This window comes from Cololabis saira, chromosome 17, assembly GCF_033807715.1.
Source record: "Cololabis saira isolate AMF1-May2022 chromosome 17, fColSai1.1, whole genome shotgun sequence".
Taxonomy (NCBI): Eukaryota; Metazoa; Chordata; class Actinopteri; order Beloniformes; family Belonidae; genus Cololabis; species Cololabis saira.
In genome coordinates, this window is record NC_084603.1 from 5,866,247 (window position 1) to 5,891,940 (window position 25,694).

The 25,694-nt window shown below is 37.9% G+C and overlaps 1 protein-coding gene across 1 annotated transcript in view; it reads right to left on the bottom strand.

Annotated features, from left to right (window-relative positions):
• lmbrd1 (LMBR1 domain containing 1) overlaps nucleotides 1-25,694 on the bottom strand; it is a 71,546-nt gene that overhangs the window by 23,236 nt on the left and 22,616 nt on the right. Inside the window, exons 6-11 of the mRNA XM_061744656.1 lie at nucleotides 23,038-23,126; nucleotides 8,875-8,948; nucleotides 4,886-5,011; nucleotides 3,616-3,768; nucleotides 469-533; nucleotides 219-321 (exon numbers count right to left, since the gene is read on the bottom strand). Of these exons, the coding sequence (XP_061600640.1) occupies nucleotides 219-321; nucleotides 469-533; nucleotides 3,616-3,768; nucleotides 4,886-5,011; nucleotides 8,875-8,948; nucleotides 23,038-23,126 (610 nt within the window). The remainder of the gene's footprint in view (nucleotides 1-218; nucleotides 322-468; nucleotides 534-3,615; nucleotides 3,769-4,885; nucleotides 5,012-8,874; nucleotides 8,949-23,037; nucleotides 23,127-25,694) is intronic.

Here is a 25,694-nt window from a genome sequence, read left to right on the forward strand (position 1 = left end):
GAGCTGTCCATTTTACAGTTAGACTGTAGTTCACCAAAAACAAAACACACACAATTTTAACTGTGTGTTTCTTATCCATTTTAGAATAACATGTGATAAAGCTTTTACATCAACACTTCATTTCGGATAATGATGATGGAAACAAGAAAATATGGCTTTAAGCACATCTTAATTGAGGATAATCATCTTTTCATCATGAGAGATGAGAGGATACTCACCGGCTGTAGGGCTAAAAGAAGTTCATTGAGAGGATTGGTTAGGTTGGTGCCAAAGATGATGAACCCAGAGCTGATGCCAGCAGAGTGGAGTGCTTTATCCAAACTGAAAAGAAGAGAAAAAACACTGAGCACATGTATTGATCTCCTGCTTTACAGATGCATTTATATAAAAAGAAAAAAGCTCCAATGTCCTCCTTCTTGCTTATATGACATGGCTTTTCAATGTGTTGCGATATGAATAATGACTTACTTTGAAATTAAAAGAGCAATCGTGAACAGCAGTGCAACCAGGATGAAGAAAATGCCCAATAATATCTGCAAGTACATTACCAAAAACACAAATGAAACAAAATGTTAATAAATAAAACAGAGAACCAAGGTAAGGATGTGGGCTCTTTGGGAACCTAATTAAAGAAAACTGTATTTTGCCTTTTTTAAAAACGTATCTCATGTGTCAGGAAATAAAACCTGTCTGTCAAGTCTTTTGTTAATAAGAGACCATATGGCATGTGGGGCTTCAGTTTGGCACGGTTGCCGACGGTGACAGTAGGAAGCAATGGCTCAGCCCAGATACAGTGGGGAGGTTCCAATCAGTGAGGTAAAATTAGGGTGGCAGCCAAAAAAGGAAATAAATACTGTCAATTACTATTCTTCGAGGGTGCCTTTAATAGCTAAAAATCCACAATAGCAACCGTGGTTAAGAGAAATGCGACTGAGCATTTATGGAAGAATAAGTTACCTTCTAGAGATTTTAAGTAGAATTGATCAAAAATAGAAAAAAGGCTGGATGAATACATGAGATAAAATCTGGCCCACATCCCACAAATGACCAAACACACAACTGGCCCTCTCAGGTAGAATTAAGGTCAGTCTCATTACTGAACAGGTTGAGAAAGTCCTCACCACTTGGGTTAATATTAAGACAACAGCATATGCCTAAGAGAAAGTGACGCCGCTTGGAACTTAAATCGTTTTGCTCATCACTCTACACCCGTAAGTTAGCATACTGTAAATTAATCTCCCAGCTCATTACTGTTCAAATTTGAGTCTGGGGACTGACATTAGCAGCAACCCCATTGCTTAAAGACAAACTATTACAGACACTTAGAATGTTTGTGCAAGTCTGCAGGGGAGTGTAATACTGGAAAATAAATAGCAGTGAGAAAGTAATATGTGTTTTTTTAGAAGATGCTGGAACTTGTCCGTTCCATACAACATATACATGTGATTGGCATGGTTGAGTCCTGTCTAAATTGAGCACCTATCAGTTGGGCATACAATCACACCAGTGTTACCTAGGCCAGACACTTTTAAACCCATTTATCAGTTTAGATAAAGCAGGATAAATGTGAGGAGAAAAATGATCCCATCGCCTGTAGGGCCTGAAGAGGGAAGATTTAGATATGACAACTCAAACTTGTTGACAAAGTTTTTTCTTTTTAAAGCACTAGTTAGATTTTAAGAACATTTTGGTTCTACTAATCTAATGGCAAAATAATTTATACAACAAAGTCAGATAAAATATTATTTTCTGTCTGTACCAAGCTGAGTAAAAAACTTTTAAATTCGATAAATAAATCAATGAATAATAAACTAAAAATATTCAAATGAGTTGTATAAGTGAGACATCTGGGCTGGCCTGTTCCAACACCAAAGACATAAATAAAATATATATTTTTTCCTCATTTACATGATTTCTGTGCACTTTTGTTTCCTGACAGTGCCCAACAGAGAAAAGAGAGGCGATATGTTATTCTAGTTTACAAAGACTGTTTCTATTGGTGCCATAAAAACTTACCAAGAAGTGTGCGTAAATGATAAATATAATAAAGACAGACAGATACTGAGCTTGGATAAAATTCCTGTCCTGTCCTGTGAGGACAGTGGCGGAGAACCAATGCTATGAGATCTGCATGTGATGGCAGCGGAGCAGCACTGCTAGTTCTCCTGCTTGAACATTAAAGTGCAGCCAAAACTAAGAAAAAAAAAAGCAAACATTGTCTCAAGTTGTAGTGGCATGCTTTGTGTAATGTTCCCTTGTAAGACTTGAAAAAAATCTATTTACATGTACATCCCATGACCAAAGTCAGGTGCCAAAGAGTCTAACTTTACAATACAGAGTTTATGGATAAGGCTGAATGAGATGCTGCAGCAGGGCTGAGTGATGTGGACAAAACAATCTTATCCCGTTATTTTTAGGTTGTTGACCAATAAACTTAATATCAGTATTCTATATGAACTGGATTAAATGTTACAATTTAACCTGGTGATGTAATGCGACAAGCACTTATATTTAAGAGGCTGGGCTAAAGGCCTTCTACACAGTATTTAAAATGCAACTGAAAGGGTGACCTCCAAAAAAATACATCTATGCCCCAACGCAACTCTGCGTTCTAACGTTATAATTCTGACTTTAGAATTTCTACCTTCATTAATTCAGAATTCCTGTTAAACTTTCTCTGTTCTGCTCGCATGCTTAATTTGCCACTATTTAATTCCTCAAATTCCTCTTAAAGAGAATCATGTGTGACAAAGATGCAGAGAGGGAGCGAGGTTAAGCAGATAGTTTGGGCAGAAAATCTCGGCTTTATCCTCTCTATGGACCAAGACACAAGAGAGGAGCAAAAAGCTCTACTGAAATATTATAAGAAATACCACCCAAACCCTTTATTGTGATGTTTGTGTCTCCCTTGTACTCATCACTGCAGCAGCCCTAAATGGTTAGCTGGAATGGGAAAGTACAAGTACATCTGTTGGTACTGACAGGCTCAAAGACATCACCCTAAAAAAAACAACCTTAACAGAGTGGTATTATAACCTTTGTCTTCTAAGATCTGTAAAAAAGAAAATAGATCAACGATGAGCATTTGATGAAGAGCAACCGATTGTCCAACCAAAAAAGGAATATAATCAAAGCTGGGTTTGCCGTTGTTTTGGTCTGTCCCTTGGGAACCATGAAATCCTGCCTGAAAAATGCGAGGCTCCCAGAGAGGCTTCAGAATAAATTAGTTGAAGAGACTACCCATGGGAATCATGTGAATATGCAGTTGTGTAAAGTAGAACTGAAAGTGAATCTAGTTCAGTCCAGATGAGAACTTAAACTATAGAAACTGTTCGGTGGGAGGCAGATGAAAACAAAACTAGTTAAACAAATGAAAAAAAGACATTTAAATCCACTGCACGACAAATCATATAATAAACTACAGCCTGCTAAACAAGCTGACCAATCAGACATTATTTCAAATTGGCAATCAGCTCTGACCTGAACACACGCTTTGTTAAAGATATTCACGATTACGTCACTGAAACTCTTTGCATTTGTAGAGAAAACAGGTCCACATTGGACAAACACAGTTTCCTTGTGTGGATGTGAGCCAATTTATTCATGCAGACTCACCTTGAAGGGTCTGAGAGCACTTCCCACTTTAGTGCAGCAGTTCCTCTCTGCAATTTCCAGGTGTCTTCCCCTACGCTGGAGGACCTGTAGTTTACCCTCCAACTCCTGCAGGTTCCGTCTGTCCCTTGAGGACAGAGGACGTCCGTCCACACACTGGCAAGGAAACAAAGAAAAACCAAAAGCGATAGTAAACAGACGCATGTGCTGTTTGTTTGTACATTCCTGCATTTGCATTTCTGAAGGAATATAGCCGGAAGCTTTAAGGTGGGATTTAGAGTGAACTGTAAAGTGACGGAAAATAAAGGTGATTAACCTTTAGTGATTGCATAAACTACCCGTTAAGCAGAAAGCTTGACATTTAACTCAACATTTAGTTTATTTATGACAAGAAATAACTAAATGAAGCATAGAGACACTGTGGTTTAAAGAGTCAGGTGTTATTCATGTGACTGTACAGTACATATCCAGGACTATTGCATTAAGAAAAAAGGCAAAAAGCTGCTACTTGTTTGACACAGTCCTCTAAAAAATTACATTTATCCCAGTCAAAAAAACCAAAAAAGACCCCGAATAGATGCTTTTGCCTCCTTCTCCATGGGTTAAATTTAAAAAAATACTTTCTTTTTCGTTCTTTTCTTCAAAATGGATGAATCTATCGTGAGGTCAAAGTCCGTTTTTAGTGGGAAAAGGTGTTTAAACTCTCAGATTATATATAAATGTATAAAAACTTTGTGCACAACTGTTTTCCTTTTTTTCTTATAGTTTGTAATCTTAAACCCAGCCAAACACATTTTTTAAAATATAAATAATGTATGCAAGGAACAAAGGGAGAATATCAACCACACTGTCTTGTTTTCACCTCATGTAGCCGCTGACAACTAAAAGATATCTTTAGTTGTGCTTCCCTGTTTAGGGCACATGCATTAGAGATGTTGTTGACATAAATAATCCTAACCCTTTATAACAGCGTGTAAAGATAAGAGGGGCAGAACAATAATACTGGGGGACTGATAAGACAGAGATTACGTTTCCGGACCTTTACATTATGCAGAATTGTAAATACTGGTCAGATACTGAAGTTTTAAAGACAGCAAACAAACTAAAAACATCTATTGATAAGAATCTTGTTTACTACGTGCAGCTTGACAACTTGTTTTGTTTATGTTTGCCAGTGGTCTCATTTAATGACTGGTGAATAATTTCCACTGCTGCATATTTTACGTATTTATCTGTGTTTACTGTAAAGGCTTCTTGTGCTTGAGTGACTCACCTTGGATTTCAGCTTTTCTATTTGATGCTCAACATCATCTATGTCCTCTGTGTTTTCCAGGCGTTCATACATCACGCTCCGTGTCCCTTTTATCAGATTCAAAGGCAAAACAGACATTCCATATGCCTGAAAGACAGTACAAAACGGCCGTTATGATGACACATTATAGTGAGAGCAGGACGGCGCATATGGCACGTGTTTCCACCCACATGGACCCACTCCTGCCTGATGGCAAACCCATCACAATGTGGAACATGGAAACTGTCAAATACGGGTAAGCAAACACACACGGGACACACTTAGAGACATGTACAGTCAAACCCAACCAAACTGTTGCTGGCCCTCCGGGCTGTCATTTTTGGAAAAGAAAATAAGGAGGAAAAAAAGATTAAAATGGTGGAATCTATAATTGTGATGAGGTTTATTGAAGAATTAGCTGCAACCATTTTGTGTGGGTATCACTTACTTATATCATCCTGATAAATTTACAGCTTAACAGTGCCCCCATGTGACAGCAATATCATCTTTCTAGGCTTGCACAATTTCAAACATCTCTTTTTTGAGAGAAAACGCTTGACTGGATGTAATCATGTCAGAGCAGTAACAGATTTTAGATTAATAAACTGCAAGCCTCTTTTACAGGTGGAGACAATGTGGAAAAACCATACACACAATGACAGGGCAGTGTAGAAATAATACACGACAGACACATTCAGAGAGACAAGGACAGCAGTTAGAAACAGTAAACACCCAAAAGGTACTTTGAGTTCGATGGTCACCCGAAGGGATGTTTGAACAAAGGACATTTTCAATAACAAGACAACTTAATCAATAAAAAGAAAAGAAAATGCAAAAGGACACTGCTTTGCCTCTGCTTTATGACTTGCCATTTTAATGGGTGTATAAAAAAAGTCTGTGCAAAGATACTTTCAGCCTTGCCAAAATATGCTTCACACTTTCTTTTATTTCTTATGAGCTGAGACACCAGGGTCTGTTTTTTTTTTTTTTTTCTTAAACAATTTGTACTAGTTTCAGAGTGTTAGGTAGAATTAAGAGAGCTGCACGGGATACTAAGTCAGGCTACACTATTATTAGTCTCTGCTGTGGATCTCTGCTACGGGCGAATGTCGCCTCCTGCAATGAATCACTGAGCTCTTAAGGCCAGAGCATGTCCCGAATATCAAACACACTCATAAAAGGAAAACCTGTCCCAGATCCCAAGAGGAACCTTTTGCTTCCCCTCAAATGTGCAACTACTTGAGGGAAATTTCTAATGAAAAACAAGAAAATAAAATAAAAATAAAATAAAAAGCCCTTCTGCTCGACTTACCATTTTCAGTTCACACATATTGAGGCTCATTAAAGTTACTTTACAAGCAACTGTGGTCAATAATAACCAGAAATAGCTTATCAGGGTAGAGAGGAGTGTGTGTGTGTGAGAGAATCTGTGTCTGCAGGCTGAAACCGTTCCGAGAGAGACTTCTGCCTGCTGAGTGGGAAGCGGGAGAACTAGTTGTACACGGGTCTCCTACACAAGCCTCGCCGTTGTTGCTTGGTTCACTTGTGATGATGGAGCCAAAAGGAAGCAGGAAGTGGAAGCCCTCTTGAACTAATTGGAGTGCATCTGACCTACAGACCTTTTTGTTAAGAATTATGAAAGTATTATGGAAAGAATACTTAATATCCTGATAATCTGCATTCAAGTGTCGATCTTTAATTCCTTGTCATGTACTGCATTTCAGCTAATTTAGTCCCCCTTGTTCCATTCAACAAAATCCTTCTCCTTCTTCTCCTTCTCCTTCTTCACTACATATTTTAAATCTGCACATTCTAGGATAAATTACTATTTATGTTTGTCTGAAATTAAGTATGTGAAAATAAAACTGCAATATTTCCAGGTCAATCTCAGAGTCTGTGATTAGACCAACAGATTTTACTTCCCCGTACGCAATTTGAGAGCAAGAGGAAAAATAGGTTCACAGGAGACTTCACTAAAAGTCCCAAATCAATATAAAAGCCTTTACATGATGCATGACCTCTGAGGTCCTCTCATTTCATCGCTGCTGGGTACCAACAAACAAACACAGGAGGAAATTGCATGTTCATAATACCCAGGAATAGATTTTCACAGAAAAACTGTTTAAAGGTTCAAAGATCACTGTTATCCTTTCTCTTTTTCTTACTCAACAGCACAGATACTAAAATGCAGCTAAATGATTCTCTTGCTGACATTACAAACACACCTATGGTATGTCTTTGCAACAAATGAGAAAATGTCATGTATCATATCTGAAGTATCCATTTACAGGAGGTGTTTGATATACTGAAATGCAAACTTTGTCGGAAAATAAGCCAAATGTATCACTAATATCTATAAATTACTGCCATCAGAAACATTTTGCATGAGTTATGAACATTGGTATAGTTTCACATGAAAATAACAGACATAAACTTAATTAAAGTTGGTGACTGCATCTGCTTTCGGAGAATGCTTCTATTTGAAATAAATGTGTGTGCACCAAGAAAAAGAAGGGGGGGGGGGGCTTCACTTTGTATTATTAATTCTAAGTGCAGTAGGTTGCAGTGTTATATATACTGTTTACATTGCAGCGTTGTTTGCATTTAAGGTAGCAGACTATCTGCACTAAGAGTAGTGATAAATTAGCACAGGAGGCGCGGAGCACACTGCTTAGGGAGCCCGTCACTTGCATTCCATTAAGTTAATCGAGCTCAACAGCAACATATTAGAAGAAGGAATAAATCATAGAGATCACTGCAAAGTCAGGTAGGTTGTCACCAACAACAGTCTTCCCATTTAGAGGCGGAAGCAAATACAGTAGATGAGAGGAAACAGAGTATTATGCGCAGAGACTACAAAAAAGGGAGAGGCAGCTGCTGTTGCTGCCTTAAGGACTGATTTCTCTGATTGACTTCAACAAAACAAAAACATCAAAAGCAAAGACACAGCAGGAGTTTGGATTTCCAAAGGGCATTCACAGAGTCCATAACAACATTGGTCAGTACAAATCCGAGCACAGTTCCATCCTCCAAATGTAATAAGTAATTATCCCCTCTTTAGAGAACTGGGAGAAGCAAGTGAAAACAGTGGATAAAACCCCAGCAGAGATGGATTATATGTCCTAAAGGGAGATTGGTTTCTACAACTTACGTGACTGGGTTTTGTATTATTCATTAAGGGCTCCACATTCAATTGTTGTGCAATTTGTCAAATAGGACTCTTTGAGCTCAACAGAAACTAGATAGATTGGGGCTGGGTGTCACTTTAACATTCACTCCTGGATTTGATACCCATGTAGTTTCTTTTTTATCTTTCTGCAGTTGACATTATTCTGTGTAATGCCACTCTGACACCAGGACCCCCTCCTCAAGGGAATATTCACAGGCTAGTTACGAAGATAACAACCATGAAAAATGGACACCATTAACAAGTCCATTTTTTTTTATATGGGGAAAAAATGAAAAACTGCAGAATGCTGAGGGAATCAAAATATAGGCATATACGAATGGACACTGAGCTGGATCTATAGATATGAAAAGACTGCAAATAAGTGGTTGATAAGCCTTTGAGGAGCACTCATACATCATGAAAAAGCTTAGGTACCCTGGTGAGAAGAAAGCAGCCTGAGCAATTTGAGCCATTGAATGTCAGAGCTGTAAAATGACAAAATATTAAGTTTACTGAATGGCCTGTCCATCACTCCAAACATCCCAACCAACAAAACATGAGGCCATTTGGACACAATCCCTTTTAATGAAACTTAGAAAAGAGGATTTTTGCTTTCTTTATATTTCAAAACATTTTGTACTGAGGATATCTTCTATATGCAGAGAGGCTTTTATGCTACAAGGAAGTGGAGATAAAGAAGCCATCTTAGCCCATGATATGCTCCGATTATCATGCTAACGTAAGTTTTCTCCATTTATCACACATAAAACAACATCAAGTACTTGTCTGGGTCTCAACTCACCGTGTAAGTGATCACTGCCAACATGCCAATCAAAGTCAAGGAGCTGATGGAGAAAGACAGAGCTGGTAGACCATCTGCAAGTGAAAAGTCAGGAAAAGCATTAGATTTGTCCAGGACCTTAAAAAAACACATCAATAAACTCTTTCCCACATGCATAAATAGCAAAGAAACAGCTTTTAGCTTTTTATTGAACATTTTTATGGTATTTCTTTCGGCTGTTTTTGAGGGTGAAAACTGACAGCTGATAGATTTACAGGATTCAAACCTTGCAGTGTTCAAGTAATCTTCTAATATTTTTTTTGTACGTATAAACCTGTTATAATTAAATAATTCACATCAAAATGCAGTTTATACCTAAAAAAAACTTGAGCAGAATTTCCCACACAATGTGAATACATGTAAGCAACCCATACACATCGATGGCCAGCCAAAGATATCAGTAAACTCACAGTTTTTGCTTTTTTCCCCACAAATGAGTATAATCTATTTTACTTCAGAGCTGTGTCGCTCCCCTATTGCTATCTCTTTCATGCATACACGCAGATGTTATATCGCCCCATTCCCTCTTAATGCACCCACTGCATCAATACATGGCTGCACACAAGACGAATGCTCACTGGACTACATTCTCACCAAATAGTTTTGCAGCTTATGCTTATAACATTAAAAAGAAACGACAACAAAAAACACCAAGTGTTTTTGCAACCATTTGAGAAAAACCTTGATTACTTTTTGTACAAAGTGGTCCCCCTTTTTCTTGCTTTAACATATATAAAGTGGTCTCCTCTCAGCCTGCCAACTCAGAGAAGGAGGAAAGCAACCAAATTCTGCAGTGTCTGTACAGCCGCCCGGATGATCCATCCAGTCTGATGTGGCTTCTACGAGCCGTTCGGATTTGCGCATTTTCCTTATGTGACCAAAATGCAAACCACGCCCACAACTATAAAACCGTGTAACTGCATGGGAGCGTCCGACTATCACGTAGCACTGTGTGACACCGGACGCTCTCTGTCCATCTCCTCCAGCAGCTGCCACTTTTTTTAGGTTTTTGTAGTGAAATGAGGAGGTATCATAGAGATAACTTCTCATTTCAACTAACTGGATCAGACGTTCCTCATCCGTGACCGTTTCCTACAGCGCTTTCAACCGGCTTTCAACGCGAGCGGCAGGAAACGGCCAGCTCAAAACGGCGTGCTGCGTCACGCAGCGCTGCGTCGCTGCGGCCGGTTAGGACAGTCCAATAGAAAATAAAGCAATGGAATTGATTTTGTCGCTGACGCTCACTCGCATCGCATGCAGTTATGACACAGTGTTAGGACACGGTAACTCTGCCGGCCGGAGCTTCCACCATTTTTTTCGTAGCGGTGTATCGCGTCATTCAGGCAGCCAATCAGCACAGTGTCTCATTATCATAGCCTCCCGACCACTCAGAATCCTGCATAGATAATGAGGTTAGAGAATGGGAAGATAAAGACATGGCTCAGAGGCTGAATTTCTAATTTATTTAGTAAAAACAATCAAAAGCTTGTTTTAAGACATTCAAGGCCTGTTTATAATAGGGATTAGATGCCATAATAGGTTCCCTTTAAAGCATTACAAAAACTATAATGTCAGCAAATACTAGCACCAAGGTCAAATCTCTATTAACTTTGTTGAAAAGCACAAACAACATAAGAAACAATAAAATAATAATAATAATAATAATAATAATAATAATAATAATAATAATAATAATAATAATAATAATAATAATAATAAAAACAAGATAAAAAGCAACTAACAGAAAAGAGAAATATTTTAAAGACAATTAAACTTGGATTTTGAAAGTTTACAACAGTGTATATAGAAACGGGCTTTGGAAACTCGGGCCTAAGAGTTTAAAAAATATATAATTCCATTAGAAGAACCGTGAAAATGCAAGGATGGTTTATGTTGAACCATATTAGAGACAAAACACCAGGCATCCCATTATTCTCCCTGATATATGAGCAGTCCTCAGTTACAGCTGGGAATGTAGCTCTTCAGGGAATTTCTTGAAAGCAATAGTAGACCTTTTTTTCCCCACTCCTGAACAAATACACATCATATTACTATTTAATGGCGCTTATGCAGCAATTACATTTTTAAACAAATGGGTAGAGTGTGTGTCTATCACCTTTTGAGGCAAAAAAAGAAAAAAGAAAAAAAAGGGGGCCACCCATCAGGCAAGGGCAACGGTAGGTGTCACACCAGCTGCCAGAGATAGACTTCGAAGACAGGGATTGATGAGGAGACTGATTGCCTCACTCCCCTGTCAAGATCCCACCTGTCATTGAGCTCCAAGTAAAAAAACAACCAAAAAACCCACACATTACGCATTTCTCCTCTTAGAGACACACCACATTCTCTCTGCAGCAACTTCATAATGCCCAGACCACCTGCCAGCATGGGCATAGGTGGCCATCTACTCGTCTTTCTCCTTGACAGTTGCATTTCATTCAGAATATTAACTCGGTATTCAGGGAAAAGGCAGTTAAAATAATTTATGACTTTCTTTTGGAAGCAGTTCACATGCAGCAGGACAAAAAGATGGAAAATTTAAATAAATGAAGTCTTCTCCCAATTGATTGCTAGGAATAAACTTTGAAGTCTGGCTGAACAGTGAATAGCTGTTTCATTGCTTTTCTTACTGCCTTTGTTAGTGGAAAGCTCGGTATAAGGGACAATAGTCTTATATTGAGCATAAGGAATAATTTGTTAATCGGTTCTTCACAAAGCAAAGGATAGATGTTTGCTGCCAGTCTTCCTACATTTCTTGAGCAGATTTTCCGGGGATTAAACATTAGGGAATATTGTCTTGTCATTGGTGCTTCCACATCTGTACAGTGTCAATTCAAAAACCAATGAAATGCAGAAGCTCTTATCTCACTCCCCATATAGCTCCTCAGGCCTGTGTTCATACATGAGTCTTATGCAGAAAGATGTTCATCAAGAACCTCTCGTGTACTGGGGGAGGTCTGCTGCATGACGTGGAGGGAACTTTTACTTCCACGCTTCCAAGCTTCTTATGCTTATTATACATATATATATATATATATATATATATATATATATATATATATATATATATATATATATATATATATACACACTGCAATAATAAACTTGGAAACAAGGAAAACAGCAGTATGTTCAACAGATGGGACACATGTCATTATTCATTACTGTATAGAACAAGAAATGTCTTGATTTTAGGGAGACACAATGGATACAAGGACAACTCAGCAACTCTGCAATAGAACATAATCGAAAGGTTGAAACCAAATGTCAACTGATGATTTTCTGGCTTCAGCAAAACAAGAAAGTTTTCCAGCCTGACTGTCGCATTATGTTTAAATCGACAACAATTCAAAGAAGTTATGATATCCAGCTATCTTGCTTTGAAATGAAACAACAATAGACAAACACTGATGTGCAAAATATGTCTGACCATAATCAAATACTTTGATGCACAAAACTATTGAGTAACTACTTTAGACATTGTTGACCAGGATGTATCTGAGTGCTATTAAATTTGCCCTCCAATTCAGGCTGGGAATAGAGTCAGCACAAAAACTTAGTACTTTCACAGCAGAGGATCTACCACCTTATAAAACCAGAACGCTTTAGTTTCACACTAAAGCTGGTCAAAAGGCCGGCGCATCAAATACAATGCCTTTTTACTGGAGCTGGTGACAATGGCATGCACTATCTGAGCAAGTTACTAAAGCTGCAGATTCAGATCAGACTGGGATTTTTGGGGCGAGACCTAACTTCTGGTTTTATAGAAAATCTGTAAAAAGGCAGAGGCAAAGGACAATGTTTTAGCTAAATTAAATGGGGGACTTTACACACACACACACATATTTTATATATATATATATATATATATATATATATATATATATATATATATATATATATATATATATATATATATATAGTCTGGCTTTCTTCAGTTCTGTTTAAAATATCTATTTGCTTAATACAAACCTATTCCAACTGATTGTGAAACTCAAATATTGTTACTTAGATATATGTAATTATGTTGATTTAAAGGAGCTTGAGGCCGGATTGTGGCAGGATTTATGAAAAAAATCTGTATACATTTTAAGTTTTCTAGTAATAATGTCAGATGAAGCGTTCCAAACCCAAAAGAATGAGCCCTCTAGTGTATCTCTCCTTTGCCTTGAACAAGCTGTGTGCTGCAAAATGTGCTGCAATTCGGTCCCGAATTTCCCGCGCTGGGCTGAGGATGTGACGTCACATGACGCTGCATGCCCGTTCTCCCCGTTCTCCCGTGCCGGCTTCACTGTTGGCTGCAGTACCCCCAACGGCCGTCGTGGTTAAGGGTGGCGCTAGAGAGTCTCATTTCTTAAAAGGAGCCTCAAGCTCCTTTAAGTTAAGTTATTATTTATTTTTCATGCTTCCTTTGTTTATTTCATGGTTTATTCATGTGTTACAAATCACAAAAAATGTGCTTTTGCAAAATGTTTTCAGTCACATTCATTTAAAAACCCAGAATGATCACCTGAATCTGCAGCACTCTGCAGTTATTAGGGTTTTCAAAACAACCAAAAAGCACAGCCTGCCATCACCCAGACAATAAAGAACATGTCGCTGACCGCGAGATCAGACTTATTTCCGATTTCTACAGTCTATGAATTCAACCAGTTCCAACCAAGTTAAAAGCTAGTGTAAGGAAGCACTTTGGCTTCTATAAGGCTGAAGGTGAAAGTGGCCTGGGCAAGAGCCATGCTGTATGCAAGCTGTGTCACACCAACATAAAATTTGTTGGCAACCCCATAAACATAAGAACTAAATCATACACTTCCATCCACAGGAAGAGGGAAAACACACATCAGGTGTTGATGATGCAAGTAGTTCTGCCAAGCAAAGAACTATAGAACAAGTCATTATAAAACGTCCACCCTTCTTGACAAAAGGTGAAGCGAATCATAGTCTATCATCATAGTTTATCATTATGTTTATTCAAGGCCATATTCTATGGTGAAGAACAAGGGAATTTTACTTTCTTTTTTTGCATACCAAGATACTGCATTTTCTGACATTTTTGAGGTTAGAAATCTTATTTATTTTTGACTGAGAGCAACTTTTTGTTATTGTTTTCTAAAGTTTAGAAGCCCTGTGTTTGAACAGTTTATCAAGAACTACGGTATATGTTGTGACTCAGCACAGTGTTTTATGTTAATTGCTTAAAGTTGGGAAGCACAAGAGTTAAGCTTTTGATAAAGAACTAAACCTTTAATTTGTGAGAATGGGCAATCTTTTATGTTAATTGCTTACTGAAGTATTAAAATGCTATGCTTGAGCTGCCCAACAAAGAATTTTAAATGAAGAGCTGGCTTATTTTGGTATGATGAAATATTTTTTTATTTTGTCCATATAAGCTCATAAATAACTCATTGTTACCCACTGTTTTTGTTTACCTTAATAAAAGATAATGGAAGTAAATTAATCTCTTGATTTTTGTTCTAAATGTACAATTTGAAAAAATAAAAAGTACTGGTAGCAATAAGTGGTCCAGAGTCCCTCGGTCAGGGGAAATAATTTAGCTAAAAAGTGTTGTAAGATGCACCAATTCGAGACCCAGTAATAGTTTTATAATTGAACCGTAAGCCCTGAATAGAAATTGAATTAAAATGTGAAGAGAAAAAACTTTTATCAAGTTTCACAGCTTATTGATGCGTACTGAAAATATACATATAACTGTAAATAAAGGTGTAGATGTAAATATAACAAATCAGTAGTTCCAAAGGAATTCTGTAGGAAATGCTAAATGTACAACTTTTCCTGTGGTCCACCTTTGGTTTATAAGAAAATTTGCTGAAAAAATGTTTTTTGTTTTTCTCTTTAATAAACCACACTTCTCTGTGTCTCTGTCACAACTAATTTACTGCAGAACTTAGCGCAGTGTGCAACTTGAATCGCTACTTTGTGAATGGAGCAGTAAGGTTTACCTTGTTTGCTTGCTCTAACATGCCTCTCACATTGTCATCCATGACATCTGTTAACAATGTGAAAATGGAGAGGCAGATCATTTGAATACAAGTTATTTTGAGATTTATCGACTAAGGGTGCATTTCGGAACCTGATTTAACAAGCAAATTGGAAAAGGTTGATATATGAAAAAAATAACATAAAATATTCAAATTCAACCAAATGAGACACATTCTTGTTTCCTTTCCTCATGTTTCTGTTGAACATGACTGAGACAATTTATGTTAATGTTCCTTTACCAAATTCCCCTTTCAAGCATGTAGCAGAAATCTCCTCTAAACATGCAGAAACCCCCCACTAAAGCTGGTATTTGGCTTGCTTTGGGAAACTTTAAACATGATTATTCTGGGACAAAATGCTGACTAGGACAAACAAGAAAAAGGTCATCTGATGATACACTTTCCAAGCATCAAAATTGGAAGGTTTCTTCTTCTCACCCAATTCTTCACCAGTGAAGACATATGTTAATTATGATTATCACACTACATTTTTTGCCAAAAGATCTGTCAAAATATTTTAGATTAGAACTGTATGCAAGCTGTTCACCATCTTCTATTAATTAAATATGAAAACACTACAGAGAATGATCTAAAAAAAACTGTATGAATTATATCAAGTATATAAATATATTGCTGTTAGAGAAATTAATTTCCAAGAGAAAGCTTATTCAATTTTAAATTTCTTATAGTTAAATTATTAAGACAAAATGACAAATGCTCAGTAAACCGCCTACCAGCATATAAAAATTATTTTGTTTGTCCATAATGATGCAATAATATCCTCTAGCAGCTCAAGTTTCATCAAGTTAATTGCTAAATGAAAGGTCAATTAATTTAAATTATTGGCTTCTTTGGAGTGAGGAAAAATATAGAGAAACACATGGGAAGTCTTATTAGGCTCCCGATGTTCTTGTTGCATTTGAAAAACACAACACTCATGTAAATGTTTAACAGCCCTTGACAGCACTTCGTCTGATTACCTGATAATTAAATTAGCTCTTAAACTGTTTTTTTTATTGTTTGTTTGTTTTTTTTTCCCAAACGCAACCCACAGTGGAAATATATAAAACTTAACTTACAAATGAACAGTTTAATTGAAAGGTCTCTTGTCACATGCTAGTGCCTAATGACAAGCTGCCTCTGCCAACGTATAGTTATCCACATTTTGAACATCAGCAGGTTACAGCTGCAGTTGCAGCTCTGAATAGTAGCAGCAGGCAGGCAGCCTTTGAAAGACGACAGTGAAAGTGGGTTTTAACTCAGCAACGATGGTCAGCAAGCTTCCCACTCGCAACCAGTTTTTCTATACCACTCTGGCCCGCTTTAAACTGAGCAAAAAAAATGATTTTAACATCTGCTTCTTTTTTTACCATTACATGAGAAAACCATGAAAACAATGCAGAAAACCCTAGGTACATTTACTCCTGACATGTTAGCACCTTTAGATTTTTCCTTAACATGACACACAAAGACATGGAACTGATGCCAAGTGGGAATGTTTATCTTGCACAAAATTAATACTGAACCTATTGCAGATGTCACCGTATGCCCAGTCAGTCATTCAGCCATCTTATATAAAATAAAACAAAAGTCTGAGGAGTCATATCTGATATCCGAGTGCCATTGGAGTTAATACATGAGTGCAAATCCAAGTCAAGACAGAATACCTTAAAATGAGGGCTATCAACACTCTGGTATATATGCGTAGTGAGTGTACAGTGGGGCAAAAAAGTATTTAGTCAGCCACCAATTGTGCAAGTTCTCCCACTTAAAAAGATGAGAGGCCTGTAATTTTCATCATGTAATAGTTCAGTTTGGAACATGGAGATGCAAGTGTTTATATGCCAGTTGGATACATGGGGTCTTTCATTGTTTCTTTCTTTCTTTCTTTTTCCTCACTACTGGGGAAGGAAAATAAGCAGGACAAGTTAAATAGTATGAATCTCCCCAAGTGTTCAACGTTATACTTGACACCGGACTGCCACCCATGGTCATATACTATATGGTCTAACACAATTCAGAGGTACGGCGATGATCTGAAGCGCTTTCAGCCAACACTGCTTTAACAAGTGTATTGTTAAAACCATTAAAGATGCAGCGGCCTTAATGAACAGTTGTCGCAAAGCAGTCAGGAGTGTTATGGGCCAAAAGCGCCTTTTCTTTACACAATTAACCTCCCATCTGGAGAGGGAAGAGACAGGGAATTAGAAAAAGGGATGATCCTCACTTTTCCTCAGCAGCAGAGCAATTTCCCCCTGTGCCAAAGGAGGAAGGTTAGGGAGAGCATGTAGGGATCTGCTATTATGCAGAGAGGCAGATGGTTCAACTTCCTCCTTGATCCCCGGATGGCAAAAGGCCAATGGACTGCAAGGAGTCCACATTTGGCTACGTTCCTGCATTAGCATGACTATAAGCAAAGGCATTGTTCCGTTAAATAAGTGAAGATGCCCAAGGAGGGTGTCTTTTCAAACACCCACTAGAGTATTAAAACTGGAAAGGTAATTTTTTAACACATTTTACAATTTCCAACATGTTAGTGGATGCAGTTTTAGAGTAAGGCATCTTGTAAGGCACAGATGGAAAAGTGAATGCCTCTGGAAATACAATACATCTTATTTAACACTTAATGGTATTTCAGTTTAATTTACCACCACATTTCCTTCTATGACATTGATATACACATCAATTTGAACTCTCTGACTGAAGACACTATTGTTTCATCAACATCTGGTGTAAAGAATGTGAAGTAGAATGGAACAACTGTTGAGTGAGTGAGAGTGAGACGCAGCCGTTGATGTGCATGGACACCTCCGTGATTTCCTGGATCACTAATTACTTGACTGACAGGCCACAGATCATCTGTCTGGGTGGTGTTCAGCTAGATGTGGTGCAGCAGGCTGATTCAAAGGTACATGAACTAGTATTTTGACCAATGTAGTGGGAACTTTTCCTTGGATAATGAAGCTCACCCACAGTCCTCTTTGGTTGTCTGTTGACGGCAGAGAATGCAAAGTTTTGTGCTTGTCTGTACAGTCAGGAACTGAATACGTCAGATGTCTTCCAGCTTTGGGTATAAGTGGGCATAACTGCTGCTTGCGAAAACAATGAAATGACTGATCTTTGCGCTGCCAGGCCTCGGCTGTCCAAATCAGGAAGTTCTGTCGTGGAACGCCTTTGGTTATTATAATGAAGTCCTGATATAGAAAAATGACCAAAATCTGAACAATTTCTCACATTTGTTCTGACTGGAACAGCACATTCAGCACAGACTGAATGGTTTAAAAATACTTTTTAATGATCTGGGGCCTCATTTATAAAGCTTGCTTGCACACAAAACAGGGCTTGAAAGATGCGCCACCTTCTACGCAAAGGTTGGGATTTTAAAAAAAAACTAACCGAAAAATGTGTGTATCTTTACGCCAACCCTGACCCTTGCGCAAGAACATTTTGAAGATATGGGGCACTGGCGACGCAGGCGGTGAGGTGGTGAAATGAAGCCAGATTCATGTCATACTTTTAATGTCATCACATATCAGACTTATAATATAATAGCGCTGATCGTGTCCCTCTGTGTTTGAAGCACAGCATCAGCGCTTGGTTCGCTCTGGTGCAGCCGCGGTGCAGGACACGCCGTGCCGGGAACCTCCTCGTCACCCACCACGACAACTGGAGAGTGACTGAGGACAGAACAAATGAGTGTCGGGCCACTCCACGGAGCCCCTAAAGGGACTCAGATTTTTTTTAATATATATATATATATATATATATATATATATATATATATATATATATATATATATATATAATGAGTTTTACGGGCGGGTAAAACCTTTACGCGCACGGGTAAAGCCTTAATTATGGTTCTGCGTTAAATCTGCGTTGGTGTAACGCGGAACCATAAATCATCCTTAAAGGTTTCACGCGTGCACGTAAAACTCATTATATACAGGACTGTCTCAGAAAATTTGAATATTGTGATAAAGTTCTTTATTTTCTGTAATGCAATTAATGCAACTAATTTCTTGAGATAGGATATTTGAGTTTTCTTAAGCTGTAAGCCATGATCAGCAATATTAAAATGATAAAAGGCTTGCTTTCAGTTGATTTGTAATGAATCCAGAACGTATGACATTTTTGTTTTTCTGAGACAGTCCTGTATAAAAAAAATCTGTGTCCCTTTAGGGGCTCCGTACCTCTTATGCTCCACCTTCAAATCACATTACTTCTTTTTTTTTCTGCAACAGATCTGTCCGTGGCACTCGCGGCGTTTAGCGCAGCAACGACGTGCTGCCACTCACTCGCTTTATTTTATACTATTTATATACTATTTATACTTTTACTGTGACCACCAAATAATCTCGTTTTCCTGGCCTCCACCTCATCCGCAACATCTCGATCTCCGTGAAATTTAGTGGCACGGTGGCTCGACACGTCTCATTCATCCTGAAGCGCAGCAGAAACAGGCTGCAGGCAGGCGCTGCGCATGCTCAGCAGGCCCATTTATATGCAAATAGAGTCATCATGTAGTTTGCATTGACCATTTATGGTAGAAAGTGGGCGTGTAGAGGGCGGGATATGAAGCGAATGTGGGCAACCTTCCAGATGGACTGTGATTTATAAAGCGAACATTGCATGCAGATGTGCGTGCACACGGTTTTATAAATCCGGATTTTTTTGTGCGCACGCCATTTTCGGCTTTTGGGCGGACGTGCACTTTTAGTACGGATCCTACACACTCTTTTATAAATGAGGCCCCTGGTAGTTGCCCCAGATACTGAATTTTAATGCTCAAGCCTTAAACAAATTCATTGTCCATCAATATGCCCCCTTTAATGCAGCTCTGCATACAAATTATTTTGTATAAAGAAATGTAGAGATAAAATCTCCTCTTCACACATGTTGATAGCACCCCCCCTTGACTTTCAACTGAAGTGCAGGTTTCACAGAGCTGACATAATCAACAGCTGAACAGCCAACATGCTGGATATTTATATTATTTTCTTCAGATGTAAGGCATCTATTGTGTCTTGTATAAAAACTGAAAAGAAAACTGTCTATTCACTGATGACAATGAAAACAGTGGCAAGTGCTTAAGCATAACAATAGTTAAGCAATCAAAAACCTCAGCTCACAATATGTTGTAACGTTGAACTGGATTAGAATTGAATACATGTTTATACACCTGCTGAATCTTTGTTTTTGTCTGCGATATAATGAATCAAGCACAGCCGCCCAATAGTAACAAGCTCAGAGGAGGCATGTCACGACAAAATACAGAGGAGTCAGGCATACTTGGGTTAATAAATCTATTCCCCTCTTGTAATCGTGTAGTGGGACAGGGACACCACTGCAATTAAATGGTCTTGTCAAGCTATAACCATAACTTGCCGTAACTACGTCTGCAAAGTGTTTCTTCAGTACCTAATAATCTGAATCCCGAAAAATGGCGACTGAAATACATAAACCAAAAAATGTGCACTGCTCATTTGAACTTATTTTTTGTTACATAAGGATTTATCTTGCATCACAAATACTATGCAAATTCAGGCTGTAGCCAGAGCACCCTTGACCTATTGGTTGTTCATAAAAATCTAGAAATATATTTTGGGGGAATGAGATGGCTGAAGGGAGCAAGCCTTTTAGTTGTGTTTTTTAACCATAGCCAAGATTGTTGGCTTTGAATCCTCATTGAACAGATTCACTTTAGCTCGTTACTGAGCTACAGTGCGTTGCCAAGTTGTATCTAAAATCGATCTGATTTACGAGAGCAGTGCAAAATGCCTCCACGGCAATTGAATATTTTGGAATGGCAATTACCCATCTGCCATAAGTCAAACCCTAAGGTGTTACCAGAAAAAAATTGTTTAGTCTTGTGAAAAGGTGAACATTTTCATTGCAAAACAAAATTATAGTTTTGAATTGTTTTCTAGGGATAACATCCTTCAGGGCCTCTATTATCACGAATGAATGGGAAGACTGGAGTCCTTTAAACATTCTCATCTCCATGTTGCCCATGAATGTGCAATATGGGAGATACTTGAACAATTTTTGTTTTGTGACTTGAGGGTTATTCAATGAAAATATAAAGACTAAACTATTTTAATTAATTGTAGAATACTCATCATTAGGCATTATCCCATACATCTTTCATCATTATGACTTTATTCCAGCCAAGTCCACAAATCTGTACAGCAATGCCCTGTACTCCCTCTCCTGTCCATCCTTATACACAGAACCACAGCAGAGTCATCCGAGAACTTCTAGGCACACGGGACAGAAGCTGGAGTCAAGCTGGAAGTCAGAGGTGTATATCCCACGGACTGAAAACAGAAGGTTCAGTTTTCTGTGGTGTGTTTACGTCCCTTTGAGTCAAGCTCCTGCGCAAATATGTGGTAAAACAAAGCTGGTGTGCAACTAAACTCATGTTAAAAGAGTGATCAGTACCAACTGTTCATCACAAATGCACAGATGATGAAAATATATGTTTTTTTTTTCAATCTTTTACTTTATATGATGTATTTCTTTGGTTGTTTAACACAGGTTAATAACAGTTGCTATAGCAGCCACATGTCTCATCATCTCATGATCTGGATTTCTCTTTTTAAAAGATTGTATGAAGCTTGATGTTGATTAATTTCCGTATGTTTATCTTCTAAAAATATCAGATCATTATACAATAAGGAGGATATAGGCTGAAGTTGTAATATAACATTCCACTATAGTATGTACCACAACTATGTACCTCTGGGAAAGAGGTATAAAAGATGAGGAGGGGAATTTATTTTAAAGATTCCAGCCCACATCTCACCGATTTAGTGACGTGCATTCGGACAGGATTAAAATGATCTCGTAACATTAATCTTTAGTGAAATAGGGTAGGTAATTTGCTGTGGAAGTTTTTCTTTACAAATCACAAACACGGCCCATTCGGACAGAATTAAAATCACAGACGTGATTATTACAAATTACCGCAGGTCCCCAGATCATTTTAATCCCGTATGAATGCGCCATTAGTCTTTGAGCAGAAGATGAAATCAGGCGCAAGATTTTGGTCCGATTTTAGAACGCCTGAAGAAACGGTTGAATGAACACTACTGGAGCTGCATCCTTTCACGTCACTTTATAAAATTAACTAATTAGTTAATAAAGCATGACATTAACATGGTAGGAAAAACACTGATTACATTTGAACTGGAACATTGTTTTCAAGTGGGATTTTATTTGCTCCTCTGCCAAAAACTGAGGATCTATCTGTTGTCCCTACATTTGTAGTGTCCGTCTACTCATTGGAAAGCAAAAACCTGGTAACTTACATGGCAACCAACCAAATTTTCTATTCTGATTCTTCTGATAAGGGTTTCAACGTAGTGAAAGTGCTTCCTTCCCCGTGACTGCAGCAGTGAGAGGCTTCTAAATTTTTCAGCAGATGCTTTTTTTATAGGAATGTTGCTGAAAGGGTTTGAAAGGATGCTTAATGTAGCAATGAAAACACTCAACTGGCAACACCTTAAGCCATCAAGCCTTCCTCACATGCATTATAATGTATAAATTCTATATATGCATGAAGAAGACAGAGATGATTCAGTATCTTGAAGTGCTTGTACTGTATGTGTGTGAGAGAGAGAGCGAGCGAGAGAGAGAGAGAACTGAACCACTTCGCTGAATGTGGGACAAGTAAATTTGTTTGGTGAAGCAATGTTAAAGCAAAAAAAAAAAATCATGTTAATTGTTTTTTCCCTCTCTTGGTTTTGGTATTAATCTAAACCAACGGGATATTTAGCAAACTTTATATGGGCAGATAAAATACTTTTTCACAATGTACTCACTCTAAAATAAATACCTACAATTCAATTTCGAGCAACTTATGGCTCACATGAAAAGCACAGCACGTTCTTGATCAATCTCTAAAGCAAAAGAAAACAAACTAAACAAGAATAATTACGTTTATTTTTTGCTCACATACTTATTGAGTCCTGGAAAAATACAAATTGAATATTTTTCAATACTATACAAGAATAATACAATAAAGAAAATAAAATCTGACAAGTACATTTAAAAAGCAATTACGAGAACAGAAGCAAAAAGAAAATAATATGAGTTGTATAATAATAATAATAATACTTACGGCTACTGCCAAGCTCCTCAAAAAGGTATTGCACTTTCTCCCACTGAGTGGAATTCAGAGCAGGTGGGGCCTCGAGTGGGACAAATGCTCTGAAAGCAAAGCAACAATTTAGAAAAGGTTTGGTAAACTTTCTGGTTACTGCAAGTGTACTACGGGTTGACTTCTGTTAGACTATAAAATTAGCAGTGAAAGTTTAAGCAACCAATTTATTTCTTTGAGTTACACAGAGTCAAAAGGAAAAAAGGATGCTAATGAACCAACATCTCTCTCTCTCTGTTTATTTAATCATTTCACCACAAACATGTTAAAAGCTTCCCTGCCAATACTTCTGAAAAATGACAGATATTCTGTTGCCTCTGGCCTAACAGTGAAAGTTTGTGCTCTCTTTTTCAAAGTCCCACTCCAGCAGTTATTGATATCGATCCTCTAAAAACTCAGCGTTTCTCAAGACAGTATCATAAACTGGATAAAAATCTCTCTTTTCAGTGAAAGGTGATCTATGATTATACAAACTGCTGGCTCATATTGTCTCCTAACTCTGCTGTAATATGTAATGGATGTGTGTAACACTATATTTAAGATGGGAAGTGGTTCTTACTGAGGCTACGGAATAATACAAGCTTTTATGAAAATGGGGGGGGGGGGGGAAATGTTATGTACTGGCTTTCCATCACTGTCAAAAATATTGGATATGCAATAATAATAAATGACATAAGCATTTTGCTTGACAATGTTTTTAATGACTTGATGTTAGGTTTAGTTAAATCTCTGAGATGTTTGGCAGCTCACACTGAAAGACCGGTTGCCTTTCACAGATCAACCCTTGTCTTTCTAAGACTCTACATGGGTTCTGCAGATTGCCAGTGTTGCTAAATATATTTTTTTGTAATACATTTAAGCATCTTCCAATCACATGAACATGACTTTAAGGTTGTGTATAGTTGAAGCAGAAAACATAAGCCGTATTATTAAAAGGCCATAAAATGAAAGATGAGGAATTGATATTTATTTTTTATTTATCATTTTCAGATTTTAAAGTTAACAGCAATGAATTTTCAAAAAAAAAGGAAGGAAAACCAAAAAAAAAAAAATCAGTTTTTGTGGGTTTTTTGAGCTTTTCACCTTTTTTGTCCTCGTTGCAGTTATGTGAGATTGCCCCACTTACATGCATTGCTCTTTTGAAGTCAATCCACAGATTTGCTAGAAGTAGGTGGACTGGAGGGGCATGGCAAAACCTTCACCTTACAACTGCTGAAGTAATCCATTGTGGATTTTGTGGTGTGCTTTGGATCACTGCCCCATTGTCGAAGTCATTCTGAGATTTTACTTTCCCTCCTCTAGCAGTGAAACGGTTTCATGTATTTGCTTGCACCACACAGCCTGATGGATCCAGCCCTCTGTTAAATATGTAAAGAAGTGCTCTTTTCATGAAACCCTGTACTTCGTTTTTCCTCTAAGCATGACTGCTCATCATGGAAGGGGAGGAAAAAGTATTGTGTCAAAGGACACTGCAAAAATTGCAACATGACACAAGAGCCTGCAATTGTTTCTGAATGTTTTCGACACCCAGGAATGGATTTCTGATTTATGCTGAGCAATACCAAGAAATTGTCTCTGAAAGTTTTCGTTGGTGATCCAGACATCAAATTTAGCTCCGCTGTACTGATAACGATTAAGTTTTACATTACATTATGAATGTTGGGAGCATTTATCCAAAAACCCATTTGTATCTTATTCAGGCCCTATCCTGAATTCTCAGGTTCAATTATTTTAATTTTCTTAAATCATAATGGAAAAATCCACTGGCTCCTGTAGACTTCAGCTGCTTAGAAAGTCCTTAGCTATTAGTAAGATAAATCAACTATTAAGATAACTCTTCAGGAGTGGGAATTATGGAGGACCAAAACTGAAATAATAAAAAATAAATGCAGAAATATATACCGGTATATCTTTTTTTCCTTTTCCTCATACGTGCATTTTCACAAAGAAATGTATATATTTTGTTTTTCCTTTCCCTTGCTTTTTAGTATCATTTTTATTTGCGATAGGGGAAGGTGGCTCAGTTGGTAGAGCGTTCGCCCATGAACCTGAAGGTCAGTGGTTCGAACCCTAGTTCCTCCTGTGTCCACCAAAGTGTCCTTGGGCCAGACACTGAATCCCCCGGTTGCTCCCGGTTGTCAGGCCAGCGCCGTTGTGTGGCAGGTCCGCCGACAACCGGTGTGTGAATGTGTGCGTGTGTGGGCGAACGTCTACAGTGTATAGCATTTACCATTTACCATAGAGAAATATTTCTGCATTCCTTGCTTTTACATTCCTCATCGTTTTTTACCCGATCCTGTCTATTGAGGGGCTGGACCAAGAACGGCAGCCCTCTTCATTTGCATAATGAGGCAAAAATTCATAAGGTAAAGTTAAAAGAGGAGACGGGGGGATGTAAAAACAAGGAATGCAGAAATATTTCTCTATCTCAAATAAAAATGATATTGAAAGTAAGTGGGTTGACAGAGGGTTGTGTTCCCATTATTTCAAGCCAATATCAACTGACCATCACCAAACAAAGCCATCAGATCTCCTGGTATCAGAGAAGCAGTCTGGGATCAAATCTACCATTGTTAAAAATCAAAGTTCCAAAAGGAGCCGAACAAAGCTCCAGTACA